Genomic DNA, 14,639 nt, shown 5'->3' with positions numbered 1-14,639 from the left:
TCTACAACATTATTAGTATGTCTATAGAAAATTCCAGAGACTTACATAAAATGCCAGAGACTCTTACATAAGCATTTAAGACAAGCAGTATCTAACCCTGATATCTCAATCAGGTTTAGTGTTAGGGTAATGAAGTTTGCATACATATTGGAACTGAATATTTATTTTTTATTTTTGTTACATTTGTACCCCGCACTTTCCCACTCATGGCAGGTTCAATGCGGCGGGCAATGGAGGGTTAAGTGACTTGCCCAGAGTCACAAGGAGCTGCCTGTGCCGGGAATCAAACTCAGTTCCTCAGGACCAAAGTCCACCACCCTAACCACTAGGCCACTCCTCCCCTACCATTATTCCTACCAATGGAATAGTGAATTTATGTATGTTTGCACTGTTTACTTTGCAATGGATTACTTTTCTTTCAAATAAAATATTTTTCATCATAACCTTAGATGTTAATTTGGAAAACAGGGTAGTATGTGTTTTAGAACTGGCATTAATCAGCATTGTGGCTCAACTTAGGAAGTTGGAATACCAAGGCTGTTGCTTTTCTTCACCACAAATACTCTGTTGAATATAGAAGAAACTCCTGCCTTAAATACCTGATCAAATTTCTTCTGTTTCTTCTCCAGGTTTGAGACAATCTGGCGTTGGTGGTCTAGATCCACCATCAGGTCATCCAGCTCTTGCTGTAAGCGGTTCTTTGTCTTTTCAAGCTTGTCATAGGCCAGGGCCTTCTCCTCTAGTTTCTGGTTCATCACCTCCATGTCCTTTAATAACTTCTTCTTGGCCTCTTCCAATCCTTCAATGGTCCCCACATCATCTTCAATCTTCTTCCTGGAATCAAGCAGCTAACCATATATGAATAAAAAAACAAACAAACCTGCTTTAGATATTCTCTATAAGGAAATAAAATGAGCATAAAGTACAAGAGACAAAAAAGTTTCTGAACACTTTACTCTTCCTTTTGCTACCCTTCTCTACCTTATTTTGTTGATAAACCTCTTATGATGAGGTGGTCAGAACTGCATACAATACTGAAGATGTGGTCGTATTATATTCCTTGTTTTATTCTCCATTTCTTTCTGAATTCCTAATACACTATTTACTTTGACTGCATTCCTGCTCAGGATTTCAGTGTATTGTCCATAATTCCAAGGCAGTGGCCCTGAGTGATAGCGCCTAATGTGTTATATTCTTCCCCCCATGTACATCACTATACCCTTGTCCAAATTAAATTTTGTCTGTTATTTATAAGTTTAGTTTCCCAGCCTTGCAGCGTTTGCTTGCCATTCCTCACAGTCTGCTCATGTTTCAGCAACTCTGAAAAAAAAACCTGTCACCTGCATATCTGATTTCATTTATGGTCCTGCAAAAGGGAGCAAACAAGTTCAACACTGATCCCACTGGATACCTGAGCTCTTCTATTTGTCACTCTTCATTAGGGAAACTGGTCGTTTAGCCCTACTGTTTCCTATCTTAACTAGTCATGAGGAATTTTATCAAATGTCTTCTGCAAATCACAATATAGAATATTGACCAGTTCCACCTTATCCACATGTTTATTTACACTTTCCAAAAAAAAAAAAAATGTCTACTAGACTAGAAAAATATAATTACTAATTAATACATCCATGACGGCTTTTTCTCACTGTTATATTTATTCATGTGCCCAATGATTCTGTTAGTTGCTTCCAGCATTTAAGGCACTGACATCAGGGTCACTGGTCTGTAGTTTGAAGCCCTATTTAAAAATTGGTCTTTATACCAACTACTCTCCACTCAGGTACAGCGGCATATTTTAATATGTTACAAAACCATCTTCCCACCGATGAGAGCTCTGTGCCCTGATACTTGACCTGGAATTCAATCTCATATCTTGATTTTAACATAGCTGTCTGGTTGTCCCACCTCAAACAAAGCTTTTGCCATCTCCTCCCAAACTCAATTCCCTCCTTACCATAGGCTGAACCTATATTTTAAGCCTATAATTCAAAAGCAAAGTTTAAGCCTTGTGCAATATTTCAAGGAGTATACACTTCAATTATAAATTACTAAAACGTTATTCTTGAGGGCAGTTCTATGGTTCAGTGGTAGTGCTCTATAGTATGAATTAAGGATGTGTATTCTCACTATACTAAAAACAGACATTTCAGTGGAAAAAATGAACACACTTTACATGCCTCCTAGTAAACCAGAATGGCTTTGATTCCCAAGCAGGACATTCATCTTAGGGCCAAGAGGGGATGCTGTGATGGCTGGGGGGGAGGGGTGGGTAGGGGAAGGAATGTGTTAAGTTTTAGCCTATTATTGGATGATGTCTATATCAGATTCCAAAGGGAACTGTGGTAAGTGCCTCTTGGCCACGGGACAGAAATGGTGGGCAGAAAGTACACTGGCTAGCTGTACCCAAAATATCATTGTACCAATACATGCAAGCTTCTGCTGAGCTGGAACACACAATGGAGGAAACTGCTATGGGAGCAAGGGATAAACCATCCAAAAATAACTACTACTTAAAAAAGAAAGAAAATTTCCTGACCTCCCATAGATTGTGTCAGACACCATGACCCAGATTAGCTCATGCAGCATAAGTGATTTAACGTATTTATTTATTTATTGCACTTGTATCCCACATTTTCCCACCTATTTGCAGGCTCAATGTGGCTTACAAAGACCTGTTATCCAGGGTAAATAGATACAACTGGTGTTACAAAGAGATCAAGGAGGGCAAAAAAGAGTTAAGCAAACAGTTATAGAAAGAAGACATTCAGATTAAGGGTGGAGTGGTGATGTGTTATAGTTAAGTTATGGATTATCGTGGTAGGCCTTGTTGAAGATAGGTTTTCAGAGATTTGCGAAAGTTGGTTATTTCGTTGATTGTTTTCAAGTTAGTTGGTTGTGCATTCCACAGCTGTGTGGTCATGTAGGAGAAGCTGGTCGCATGTGTTAGTCTGTATTTTATCATAGCTATCAGACCAAATCTGATCAAGTGAACATAAGACAAACACCATACTACTTGTTCACACAGCTGCTCCCAGGAAAAATGGTTTGTTAGCAGCTGAATATTTTAAAGTTGCCTGAGCGGTACAATGTTCAGATGAGTTACTGATTACTGTGTAAGCTTCAAACCATATAGTGGACACATTTTTCTGCACAGTGTAGTGTTAACCCCCCCCCCCCCCCCCCCCCTCCCCAACCAACCAAAACAAAAAAGAACCCCCCCCACACACACAAAACCACCACTGCTGAGTAAGCCAAGATGCATCTCTGCTCCCTGATCAGGTCTTACTTGTGCTTGCAAAGTGGCAATCTGTTTCTCCAAGTTCTTTCTAGCCTCCTCATCCTCTTCCTGTTGCTCCTGAAGATTGTTCTTCTCTTCCTCCAACTGACGGATTCTGCTGCTCATATTTAGCTTCTGGCGGGTCTCTTCTTGCAAAAGCTCCTATTATAGAAAAGAAAATTTATAAATTATTGGTACAGCATCTCCTCAGTCTCTCATTTTCTTTTCATGATCCTTGTGCTGAAGTACTTACACAAATACAATGCTAGGGTCAAAGGCTTAAATAATTTTGGCAGCTCCTCTTACTACTACTAATTGACATTTCTAAAGCGCTACTAGGGTTACGCAGCGCTGTACAATTTAAACATGGAAGGACAGTCCCTGCTCAAGGAGCTTACAATCTAAAAGACAGGTGTACAATCTAAAGACAAGTGAAGAGTCCGTCTGGTAGGGCATACTATATTACACGAAAGGTTAGGTGCCGAAAGCAGCATTGAAGAGGTGAGTTTTAAGCAGAGATTTGAAGATGGGTAAGGAGGGGGCTTGGCGTAGGGGTTGAAGAAGATTGTTCCAGGCATAGGGCGAGGCAAGGCAGAATGAGCGGAGCCTATAGTTGGCAGTGGTGGAGAAGGGAACTGAAAGGAGGGATTTGTCCTGTGAGCGGAGGTTACGGGCGGGAACATAGGGGGAGTTGAGGCTAGAGAGGTAGTGAGGAGCCGCAGACCGGGTGCATTTGTAGGTAAGGAGGAGAATCTTGAATTGTATGCGGTATCTGATCGGAAGCCAGTGAAGTGACTTGAGGAGAGGGGTGATGTGAGTATATCGGTTCTGGCGGAATATAAGACGTGCGGCAGCGTTCTGAACGGATTGAAGGGGGGATAGATGGCTAAGTGGGAGGCCGGTGAGGAGTAAGTTGCAGTAGTCAAGGCGAGAGGTAATGAGAGCGTGGACGAGAGTTCGTGTGGTGTGCTGATAGGAAAGGGCGAATTTTGCTGATGTTGAAGCATCATACAATACATACTCTTGCAGGTATGTATTGAATCAACACTAAATTTAGGCTGTTTATTGAATATTGCACTCACTGTGCATTTATTTTGTGCCCTTGGGAAACCTCTAGGGCCAGATTCAAACCCTCTATCACTAGTCATGTCCTGTAAGATCAGTGTCATTCAATCTGAATAATGGCTTTAGACGCAGAGGATGAAAGCCTTTTAAATTCTACTCCCTGCAAACAAAACCACAGCACTTGTTTGAAATACTAGAATGAAGATCATGCTTAGGCAGTTAATGTGGGACACTCAGAAAACATTAATAGTATTGAAAATCAGAAGCAATTCACCCAACTATAAGCAACATTATGGAGAATTTTTGATTTTCCAAGGACAACAGCAAATTTCTTATAAAGTTAGCAAAGGGGAATAGGCAACAGCAGAAAGTGATAGATTAGATGTTAGGAATCAGTTTTGACAAGAAACACAGCCTACCCATTATAAAAGTAAAAAATGAATTAAGTAGCAAGTTTATTTTGGTCACCACAGACCTGGGTATCTTGTAGCTGAGATTCCAGACTTGTAGCATCCTTGGCCAGTTTAATGCCCTTTTTCTCTGCCTCTTCTAGAAGGCTTGAGACATTGTCCAATTCGTTCTGCAAAAAAAGGAAAAATCCACATGAGAATATGGAAGAGAGAAAACCCACTGTCAAAAGATCCAATACATTAAAATAACTGATTTACCATAAAACAAATTATATATATATATATATATATATATATATATATATATATATATATACACACACACACACATATATACACACACACATATACACACACTAGTAAAACAGGTCCGTTTCTGACACAAATGAAACGGGCGCTAGCAAGGTTTTCCTCGGAGTGTGTATGCTTGAGAGAGAAAGTGTGTGTGTGTGTTTGAGAGAGAGAAAGAGAGAGAGAGTAAGTGTGTGTGAGAGATGGAGTGTGTGTGTGTGTTTGAGAGAGAGAGAGAGAGAGAGAGAGAAAAAGTGTGTTTGAGAGAGAGAGAGAGAGAGAGAGAGAGAGAGAGAGAGAGAGAGAGAGAGAGAGAGAGAGAGAGAGATGGATTGTGTGTGTGTTTGAGAGAGAGAGAGAGAGAGAGAGAGAGAGAGAAAGAAAGTGTGTGTGAGAGATGGATTGTGTGTGTGTTTGAGAGAGAGAGAGAGAGAAAAAGTGTGTGTGAGAGATGGATTGTGTGTGTGTTTGAGAGAGAGAGAGAGAGAGAGAGAGAGAGAGTGTGTGTGTGTGTGTGTGGGGCTCCGAGTTCCATGACCCCCTCCTTCCCTCTCCTCCGAGCTCCATGCCCCCCTTCCGTCCGAGGTGCAGGCCCCCCTCCCTCCCTCTCCTCCGAGTTCCTGGCCCCCCCTTCCATCCGAGTTCTATGCCCCCCTCCCTCTCCTCCCCAGCGTGTTCCATGCCCCCCTTTCCTCGGAGTGCGTATGTTTGAGAAAGAGTGTGTGGATGACAGATGGAGTGTGTATGTGAGAGAGAGACAGAGTGTGTGTGTGTGTGTGTGTGTGTGTAAGAAAGTCAAGCCTTCAAGCCTTGAAGCATTCGTGCGCTCTGTAAGGCTCCATCTCCTCAATTGACGACACATAGTTCCGGAACGTTGCAGGAATGCTTCAAGGCTTGAAGGCTTCACTTTCTCAGCTTCAGAATGTTGGAGGTGTGTTTTATTATATAGAAGATTTATATATATATATATATATTTTTTTTTTTTTTTACAGACATGAAAAATTCTCAGAAATATGAGCACACTTCAATTAAATCACAACATTTTCTATAAGTCCAGGACTTTGTCTTTTGGAGGAGGAACACAAATGTGGACAATATGGATCGTTTCACCTGAAGCTTGATATGCACAGTATGGAATTCAAAAAAGATCTCATGTATTTGTCAGTGTAGTTGGCATTATTTTGCTTTCTATATCTTTTCCATGCTGCTTATCCTTGTCCATTTTTGCACAGCCTTCCTGAAGTAGCTTTAATTAGCCTGAACTCACTGCAACACCCTGACGCTAGCCAGCAGATCCCAAAGTGGGAACACCGTTTAACTGCCTCTGCTGAGTCACCATTCTCCCCGACTGTCACAGAACAGCACATGTCCAAAGCGGTGAGTCAGGATCTCTCCCCTGCACCAAGTAGAGCTTGCAGCCGTCCAAGCAGTTCAGAGTCTAACTTTAGTCGGACTTACCACTGCCAGCTGCTCCCCCAAGCTCACAGTCCCCACAAGTCTTATCACATATTAGAAAGGTTCAGGACTGATACTCTGTCCCACGCTCTCCTGCAAACCTCTTTCTTTTTTGTTTTTAAAGGTTACTGTGCTGGAAAAGGAGAGCTCCACAAGCAACAGGGGAGAGTGAAGGGAGAGAAGTAAATTCAAGGGGCACCAAAGACAGGGATCTGTACACCTCCAGATATGACTCTGGAGACTCAAGCCACCTGCAAAGCTCAACTGGGGACCAGAGACCAACTGGACCAGGAGCAAATCACTCAGTACCAGAGGCTGAAAAGTGTGCCAATCCATCTGCTGGAGATAGAAAATACTGAGAGGATGGACTGGATGCCAAGAGAGATATGTCTCAGCTCAGTTTTCAGTTCTCTATATCCACCTACTGGTTGACAGACACAAGTATCCCCCAGATTCTGGAATAGTGGAAAGCTAAGTAATGGAATCTCTATTTGTCATATTTTTAGTTATATTACAAGACCACCAGTTTTGGTCACACCATATCAAGAGATAGAGGAACTGGAAGATGGACAGAGAAGTACAAAAAAATGTTTCCTATAAAGGCAACCTATACAGGTTACTATTTTTGAGTTCGAAGGAAACGAGGTGGGGGGGGGGGGGGGGAGGAGAATGACAGCTTTATTTTTTTCAGGAGGGGGTGGGACAGCTAATAGGGAACTGTTATTTACCCTTTCAAATGGCACTAGGAGTAGAGGATATGCCATGAAACTAACAGGTAGCAGATTTAACCATTAAAGTTTTTTTTTTTTTCAGTCAAATCAAGCTGTGTAGTTTGTTGCTGGAAGACATGGTCAAGGCATGTACCACAACTAGGTTTTAAATTCCCTAGATAAAAAGGCACAAATATCTAGGCAGACTGGCAAAAACAGAAAAAAAGATACAGAGAGGCATATTTTCAAAGCACTTAGCCTTCCAAAGTTCCATAGAAACCTATGGAACTTTGGAAGGCTAAGTGCTTTGAAAATATGCCTCAGAGTGGCAAAGTATATAATTTTTCAAGTTGTGTTTTTCTGGTAATTAGAATTCAACTGCTGTGGAAAACCTATGCCATATGACTAAGCATGTGGTTTAATTGCTCTGTTTTTGCAATGTAATAGCTGTCCAGTAGGATCAAAATGAAGTAATGGGGAAGCCCTCACTCACCTCCCTTGCAATATCATACGGCTCTCAGTCTTGGCTGAAAGACTATTTATTTATTTATTGCATTTGTACCCCACATTTCCCCACCTATTTGCAGGCTCAATGTGGCTTACATAGTACCATCAAAGGCGTTTGCCCAGTCGGTGGATAACAAATACAAAGTTGTATAATGATCATATGATATGTAAGTGGAGGGTCAGTGTTTCCCCAAGTCCAGTCCTGAAGTACCCCTTGCCAGTCATGTTTTCAGGATATCCACAATGAATATGCATGAAAGAGATTTGCATATAATAGAGACAGTAATGCAAATCAAGTTCATCAGGACTGGACTTGGGAAACACTGTTATAAAGAACAGTCCTTAGCCGACATCTTGCTTTTGGATCTTAGCCCACAATGATTCTACACAAGTTATTTATATTCCCCAATTAAACTAAAAGATAAAATACAGCTTAGATAACCTCCCAATGCAGTTTAAAAGTTAATATGCTAGCTGAGAATGAAGTGAAGGGGAAGATTATACCTGAAGTTTGTTGGCTTTTTCTGCCATCTCAGCCCGCTGTCTCTCTCCTTCTGCGACCCTGGTTTGAAGCTCCTGTAGCTGAGCATCCAGTTTTTTCCTCTTGTGCTCAGACTCTGATTTCACCTGCTGTAGGGCTTTCACCTCTGTGGCCAGTTCCTTATTGTCTGTCTCCAAGCTCTGCTTGTTCTTTTCGAGATTTGTTTTAAACTGTTAAAAAGTAAACACATGACTATCAAGCATCCTATTTTCTTGCAGTCCTGTTGCTCACTATTAGAAATTTGGTATCTGGTCTTATTTAGTTGCTTTACAGAAAATTGCCTAATTTATTATGCTGCAGTTTTATTAAGGATTTTGTAAACTGCTTCCAAGTTCCCTGTTTTGTGAAAGGGCAGTACAGAAATATGAAATGAAAATGTAGAATTATGATCAGTATTACAAAATCTTATGTTTCACTAGGAGGTAACAAATTCAAAAACCCTAATTAAAACTAGCTTAGAGTCAATTTTAAAATTTATATCCAACTTTCTAAAAAATTATCAATTTCAGACCATGCTACTGATAGAAACAGGGCATACCATAATAGTAAAACACGGTCTGCCTGATTTTCAGACTGCAGGAGATAGCCAGGCTGTTTCCCATGGTCCACGCTGAACCTGGATATTAAATACTGGTCCGTTTCCAGTGACCGGCACTGAATATGTGTTTTAACGTTGGCTGGTCTGAGTAGCTAGCCAAGCTGATATTCAGCATTAGTCAGTTAAAGTCAGACCGGCCAAACTTGGCTGGTTTGACTTTTAAAATTGGCAGATAGATGATATATTGCGCGATATAACTGGCTATCTTTAAGCTGCTAACTGGCGATGTTCAGCACTGGATAGTCGCTTAAAGTGTCATTTTAGCAGCCATATCTTTCTGAATATCGGCCCTTGTATCAAACATATAAATGGCAAGTGACCGACTCACCTGCAGATGCGCAGTAGTCGGAACGCTGCCCCTATTTGACTGACTGTACATTTGTCCTTTAGATTGTAAGCTCCTTGAGCAGGGACTGTCCTTCTATGTTAAATTGTACAGCGCTGCGTAACCCTAGTAGCGCTTTAGAAATGTCAAGTAGTAGTAGAAGTCCAAGCCCCACCTCCACCAGCAGTACAGCCCAATAGGGAGGAGGGCTTGGACATGGGCGTGGAAATCGGAGGAGGAGGGAGCAGGGAGGGAAGGAGGGGGCAGAACTGAGGGAAACAGACGCTGGGGGGGAGGGCAGGGTTGGTGGACGGGGGGGGGGGGGGGGGGGGGGGGGGGGAGGCCATAGGAAAACAAAAAACTAGCCCGTTGCTCCGGGCTTAACGGCTAGTGTTTGTATAAAGCTTGACCTGTGATAGTCAAAACATTCTCTATACAGCGTAAACAGAATAACTGGATAGCTTTAAAAGGATAACACTTTCTCAGAAATGTAATATCTTTCTTCAATTTTATGAACTGTGTTTCCAACTTTCCCCTCAATATTTATTCTGGATTCTAGTTTGATAGCTTTTTTTTTTTTTTTTTTTTGCTACTAATGGATTAAGCATATATTGCTCATTTCAGATCTTTGTTTTCTTTAAAACAAAACAGGCAAAACTGGGTATGCTACTTATTGATATGGGTTCTATACATTTTGTAGTTTGACAACCTATAGATTCATATTAAACCCTGCCTTTCATCTACTTACCCTTTTAGCTTGCTCAAGTTGTTCAGACAGCTCCTCCAAAGCACTGGCCTGACGCTGCCTCATTTCCTGGATTTGGGCTTCATGATTCTTAGTTTCTTCTTCAATTGTCTTCTTCAGCTCAGTCACCTCCTGTTCACGCTTTGTTCTAGAGAAAAACAACTGGAAATCTTAAATTTTGAGAAGGTGAACAAATGCACAAAGCCAAAAATTACCACCGAATGCGCCCGCTCCCTCTGTGCTAAAAAAGGCACATGAAGCCTGCTTTTGGGGAGTGTTTCCCACTATATTGGATTATTTCTCCCTGTTTTAAACACTGGGTTTTTTGTTTTTTTTAAAAGGCATATAGTACTTCCCTCCTCTGCTGCCAAACACATTGATGCTTAGTTCACAAAAACATTTTAAATAATTTTTTTCACACAATTATATTAAGCAAGTTTTTCTTTTTCCCAAAACAGGACATATCAAATCTGTTGTAGCACATTTTACAGCAGGGAGAGTTTTGAGCAACTGCACAAGGCAGAATTTGCACAAAATTCTCCACCTACCCTGAATCCGACTTTAATTGCACATTAGCCATTAGAGAATAAAGGCAGAAAAGCAGAAAAGAATGGAGGTGGAAAGGTAGGCTCTGGTTGAAAGGATGGTGGTATAAGATTAGGCACACAGCATGAAGGGGGGGGGGGGGGGGGAAATCAAGCTTGAGCAGGTGGACAGATGAAAAAGGAAGGCGACCCTAAGATTGAGGGACAAAAAGCTGGTGGGGAGGGGGGAAGAGAAAGGGAGAGAACTGAGGTCATCAGAAATAAAGGGTGGAGGAGGGTGTGGTTATGCATAGGGATGAGAGAAGTGAGTGCGCTTACGAGCTTATGGTTGGAGATGAACCTGTGAAAGAAAGCAAGAGTGAGCTTTGAGAGGAGGGAATCGAGCCAGAGAAGGGAAATGTGTGAACCACAGGGTACTTAGCTTGGGGAAAAGGGAAGGCAAGAGTGGGCTGGAAGAAGCCGAGCCTGGAGGGACAGTAGGAAGCTGGAGGGGAGTCAAGCCTGGTATGCAAAAACAATCTGGGGAGATGGGACAAGGTCAGTAGGGTGGTGCCAGGCCTTATGTCCTGCAGTACTTTAGTAAATTCTGCTCAAGAACATTAAAAATTCTCTATCTAATAAAAAAAATACAATAAAGGAAAATTACTCCCCCCCACCACCTTTTACAAAGCCTCACTAGCGGCTGCTGGTGCAGTAATGCCGACACAGCCCATTCATGGCTATGTCGGCAAAGTGAGGGGATAAGACTGTTGCCATTTTATTTTTAGAAAAAGTTTGCAGAACTTTGAAATATTGTGTACAGAATTCTTTTTTTGAACATAATTCTCCCAAAAATAACATCTTCCTGTACCTTCAATTGGATGGCTTTCACAAAATGGCCTTAACACAAACATGTGCCTTTTCTTCTTGGGCTCTCCAGGACTTAACACCTTCACAACTAGATATTATAAAACATGATCAAAACTGTACCCTGCTTCTACAATATATCAAATTTCCCACAATCACAAGGGAAACACATTCAAGAATGCAGTTGCTGTATTTGTTACAGGACCAAAATGCTTCCACATATGTCAAAGACATTAAATATTGCAAAAACAGCAGCTTTAAGATGATGCATACCTATCCCCATGCCTGCCTCTTAGGTTTTTACCCGTTCAAAACATTACCTTAGTTCCTGCTGGGCTGCAGTGGTGTCCAAGGTGTCTTCTAGCTCTGTCTTCAGTGCCTCCAGTTCCTCACTCAGGTCTCTCTTCTGCTTCTCAGCTTTACTGCGTGAGGCCTTCTCTGATTCTAGGTCCTCCTGTAGCTCTGCAATCTGGGCTTGGAGTTCTCGGACAAGTTTAAGAGCATTGTTCTTTTGAACAGTTTCCTCATCTCCTCTGTTGAAAGAGCAGGCAAGTATTTAAAAAAAATGACTGATGCCTGTGGTCCTACAGGAAAGAAGAGTGTTCAATGAACTTAAAATTTGTTTTTCTCTTTATATTCTTACAGTGTTATTTCTCAACTACACCAAAAAAGAGAAAAGACATTTGTCTAACAAGATCTTAGTCCTTAAACATTAGAAAAAATGTTTTCAAATCTCCTAGTGTCATTCTCAAGAAAACTGATCTTGAAATGTAGAATATCTGTTCTTCTGTTTCTCATAATGAAATCACCATTTGGATTAAAGTTATGTTTTATGAGCACATTTTTTTCATTTTAAAGATCAGACAAGATGTATTCCTTCATGTCCAGTTATATAACTTCTCCTGAGCAAGCCCTACAATCTGCAACATACCTAATGTGACCTGATGGCTCTGAAGATTTTCTATGAACATAGCATGAAAGTTTAAGTTACTTTGACTGAATTATAGAAACAAAACTTTCTTTTTAAAAGAAACAGACACTATTGTACCTTTTATATAGAATGAGAAGACACAGCTGTTTTTGCAATGCCAAATTTTGACCGCTCAGTTCTGTCGCCTCTAATTTCTATTAGTAATTAATACGTTTCTGTTGTCTTCTGTGTACTTCCTGTACAGCTGGACAGTTATTTTTTTTTGTTAGGAAGCTCATTTAAATCTAACATCTTAGCACAGAAGATGTGATAGAGCAGATATACAGCAAGGAAGACAAAAGAAGATGGAAAGATTGTGGCCATAGTAAAACTTAACAGAAGCCAACTGCTCTGTGAGCTATTTGACTTATTTAAAGATGTACTGTTCTATTATAAAGAAAATTGGGCAGACTAGGTGAGCCTTACCCTTATATTCTATCAAGTTCTAAGCTTAAAAACGGTCTGGCCAAATTTGTTTTTTTTTTTCAATCAGGGGAGAAAAAAAAACCAAACCTTAGGTCGACTACAAAAAAACATAGCACCATGTCACAACTTCTAGCAACTATATGTCACAGCATAGAGTTTAACAAACTCAATTTACAGTATAAGAATTCTAAATATATTTTTTAAATTGAGGCAATGCCCTCAAATGGAACACATTCTTCTAAGAGGAAAGGCACAACTTCTGTTGACAAAGTTACTTAATGAATTATCTGCACAATGCTTATTATTTGTCCTGCACAATTCAGAATTAAGTTCACGCTGAATAGAATCATATTTCTGCAAAAACTTCACTGGCTATGAGTATAATACAGGGCTAAATTTAAATTCTATGCCCAGTCTTTAAGACCCCTAAAGGAAATGGGCCAGAGTACTTGAACCTCTACACACCTCCAAGTTCATTAAGGTCCCCCACAAGGAATATCCTTAACCATGTGCTCTCCAAAAGACACATGACACCTGCCAGTGAGGCTTCTTCTGAGTAGCTGCCACATCCTGGAAAGCTTTGCTCAACGTGACTTGTTCTATTTCAGGAATTAGGTTAAAGCTTGGACCTTCTCTCAAGCCTTTAATAAAAGAAGCAATTAACTTGCTGGTCGCCCAAAATTAAGCACTGATCCAAGATGAGAGTCTAATTAAATTGGCTAATGAGCCTTGAGAGCCAATAATTGGATGCCAATTGGCACTAATCAGCACCAATTTGGAATGGGGTGCATATTTTGCTACCTGCTATTCTATAACAATGTGTGCCCAAAATCCGTTGTGCTGGGCATGGAGGTGAATGAGTGGGTCAGGAGTGTTCCTAAGATTTGCACACAGTGTTACAGAATACTAGGGATGTATGTCCAAATTGGGCACCAGGAACTACACCTGGTTCTAGCAGGCTTAAGTCCTGGTGCTGAAGTTTGGGCATCAAAATCAGAACTCAATATTATTCTATAATGGGCGCTCATTTTTGATTACCTAATATAGAACAGAATTGAGTGTCGATTTGTTTCGGTGTCTATTTTTGAGTGTCATTTACTGAATCTAACCTATACTGTATCAGGACTCTTATCCACTCCTATTCTAGCTGAGATTATATTTATGCACCTTTCTAACTTCGTATGCAACTTTAAGTTAGAGTAACAGTTATACAGAAAATAATAGGACTATCAGTCTATGTTCCACCTCTGCTTAAACTCTATGCTGTCTGTTAAAATGTTATAATGTGTATTGTGCTGACAGTTTAAGTACCATACTATACCGCACTATGTACTATTATTTGAATATTTTTACTGCTGTAATTGTCTATTGCCTATGTTTGACTTATTCTTGCTATACACTACCTTGGATGAATTTCTTTAAAAAGGTGGTACATAAAACCTAATAAATAAAATAAATAAGTTTCATGCTGTTTAAACCTGGCAATTGCAGCCTGCAGTTCTTCCTCTTTCTTGGCCAGCTGAATCTTCAGTTCTTCAATCTGGGCCTGCAGTTCTGCTATTTGGTCTTGCAGATCTGTTGTTTCACCATCCAGCTTCCTTTTGGCTTTCTCCAGTTCCTGACGTGTCTTTTCTTCTTTTTTTAATCGTTCTTTGGATTTACAAAACAAGGAGTAAAACCCATTAAACCTCTTTAGCGTTTGACACCTAACAAAAAAGATGCAGTATTGAAAATACTGAGCAGACAGCACTGGTACACTATAGTAAAATTAATTATCTGGGAAAGAAGTAGTGAGTGAAGAAAAATTCCCATTTTCAGAAAGCAAATTCTGGACACGTGATCCCTCTCAAAAATTTGAACATGAACTCCAACTTCATTCATTCTAGTTTAGACCAATTCATTTTATATGGAAAGGAGAAATTAGG

General features: G+C 40.5%; 1 protein-coding gene across 2 annotated transcripts in view; it reads right to left on the bottom strand.

The window, feature by feature from the left end:
- Positions 1-14,639, bottom strand: part of MYH10 (myosin heavy chain 10) — a 221,677-nt gene that overhangs the window by 36,010 nt on the left and 171,028 nt on the right. For both annotated transcript variants that reach the window (XM_030208112.1, XM_030208113.1), the window contains 7 exons: positions 14,193-14,364; positions 11,639-11,851; positions 9,931-10,075; positions 8,223-8,429; positions 4,821-4,925; positions 3,290-3,442; positions 600-848 (listed from right to left, as the gene is read on the bottom strand). In XM_030208112.1, coding sequence (XP_030063972.1) covers positions 600-848; positions 3,290-3,442; positions 4,821-4,925; positions 8,223-8,429; positions 9,931-10,075; positions 11,639-11,851; positions 14,193-14,364 — 1,244 coding nt within the window. The remainder of the gene's footprint in view (positions 1-599; positions 849-3,289; positions 3,443-4,820; positions 4,926-8,222; positions 8,430-9,930; positions 10,076-11,638; positions 11,852-14,192; positions 14,365-14,639) is intronic.

This window comes from Microcaecilia unicolor, chromosome 6 (assembly GCF_901765095.1).
Source record: "Microcaecilia unicolor chromosome 6, aMicUni1.1, whole genome shotgun sequence".
Taxonomy (NCBI): domain Eukaryota; kingdom Metazoa; phylum Chordata; class Amphibia; order Gymnophiona; family Siphonopidae; genus Microcaecilia; species Microcaecilia unicolor.
This window is presented reverse-complemented; position numbering and strand designations above follow the sequence as displayed.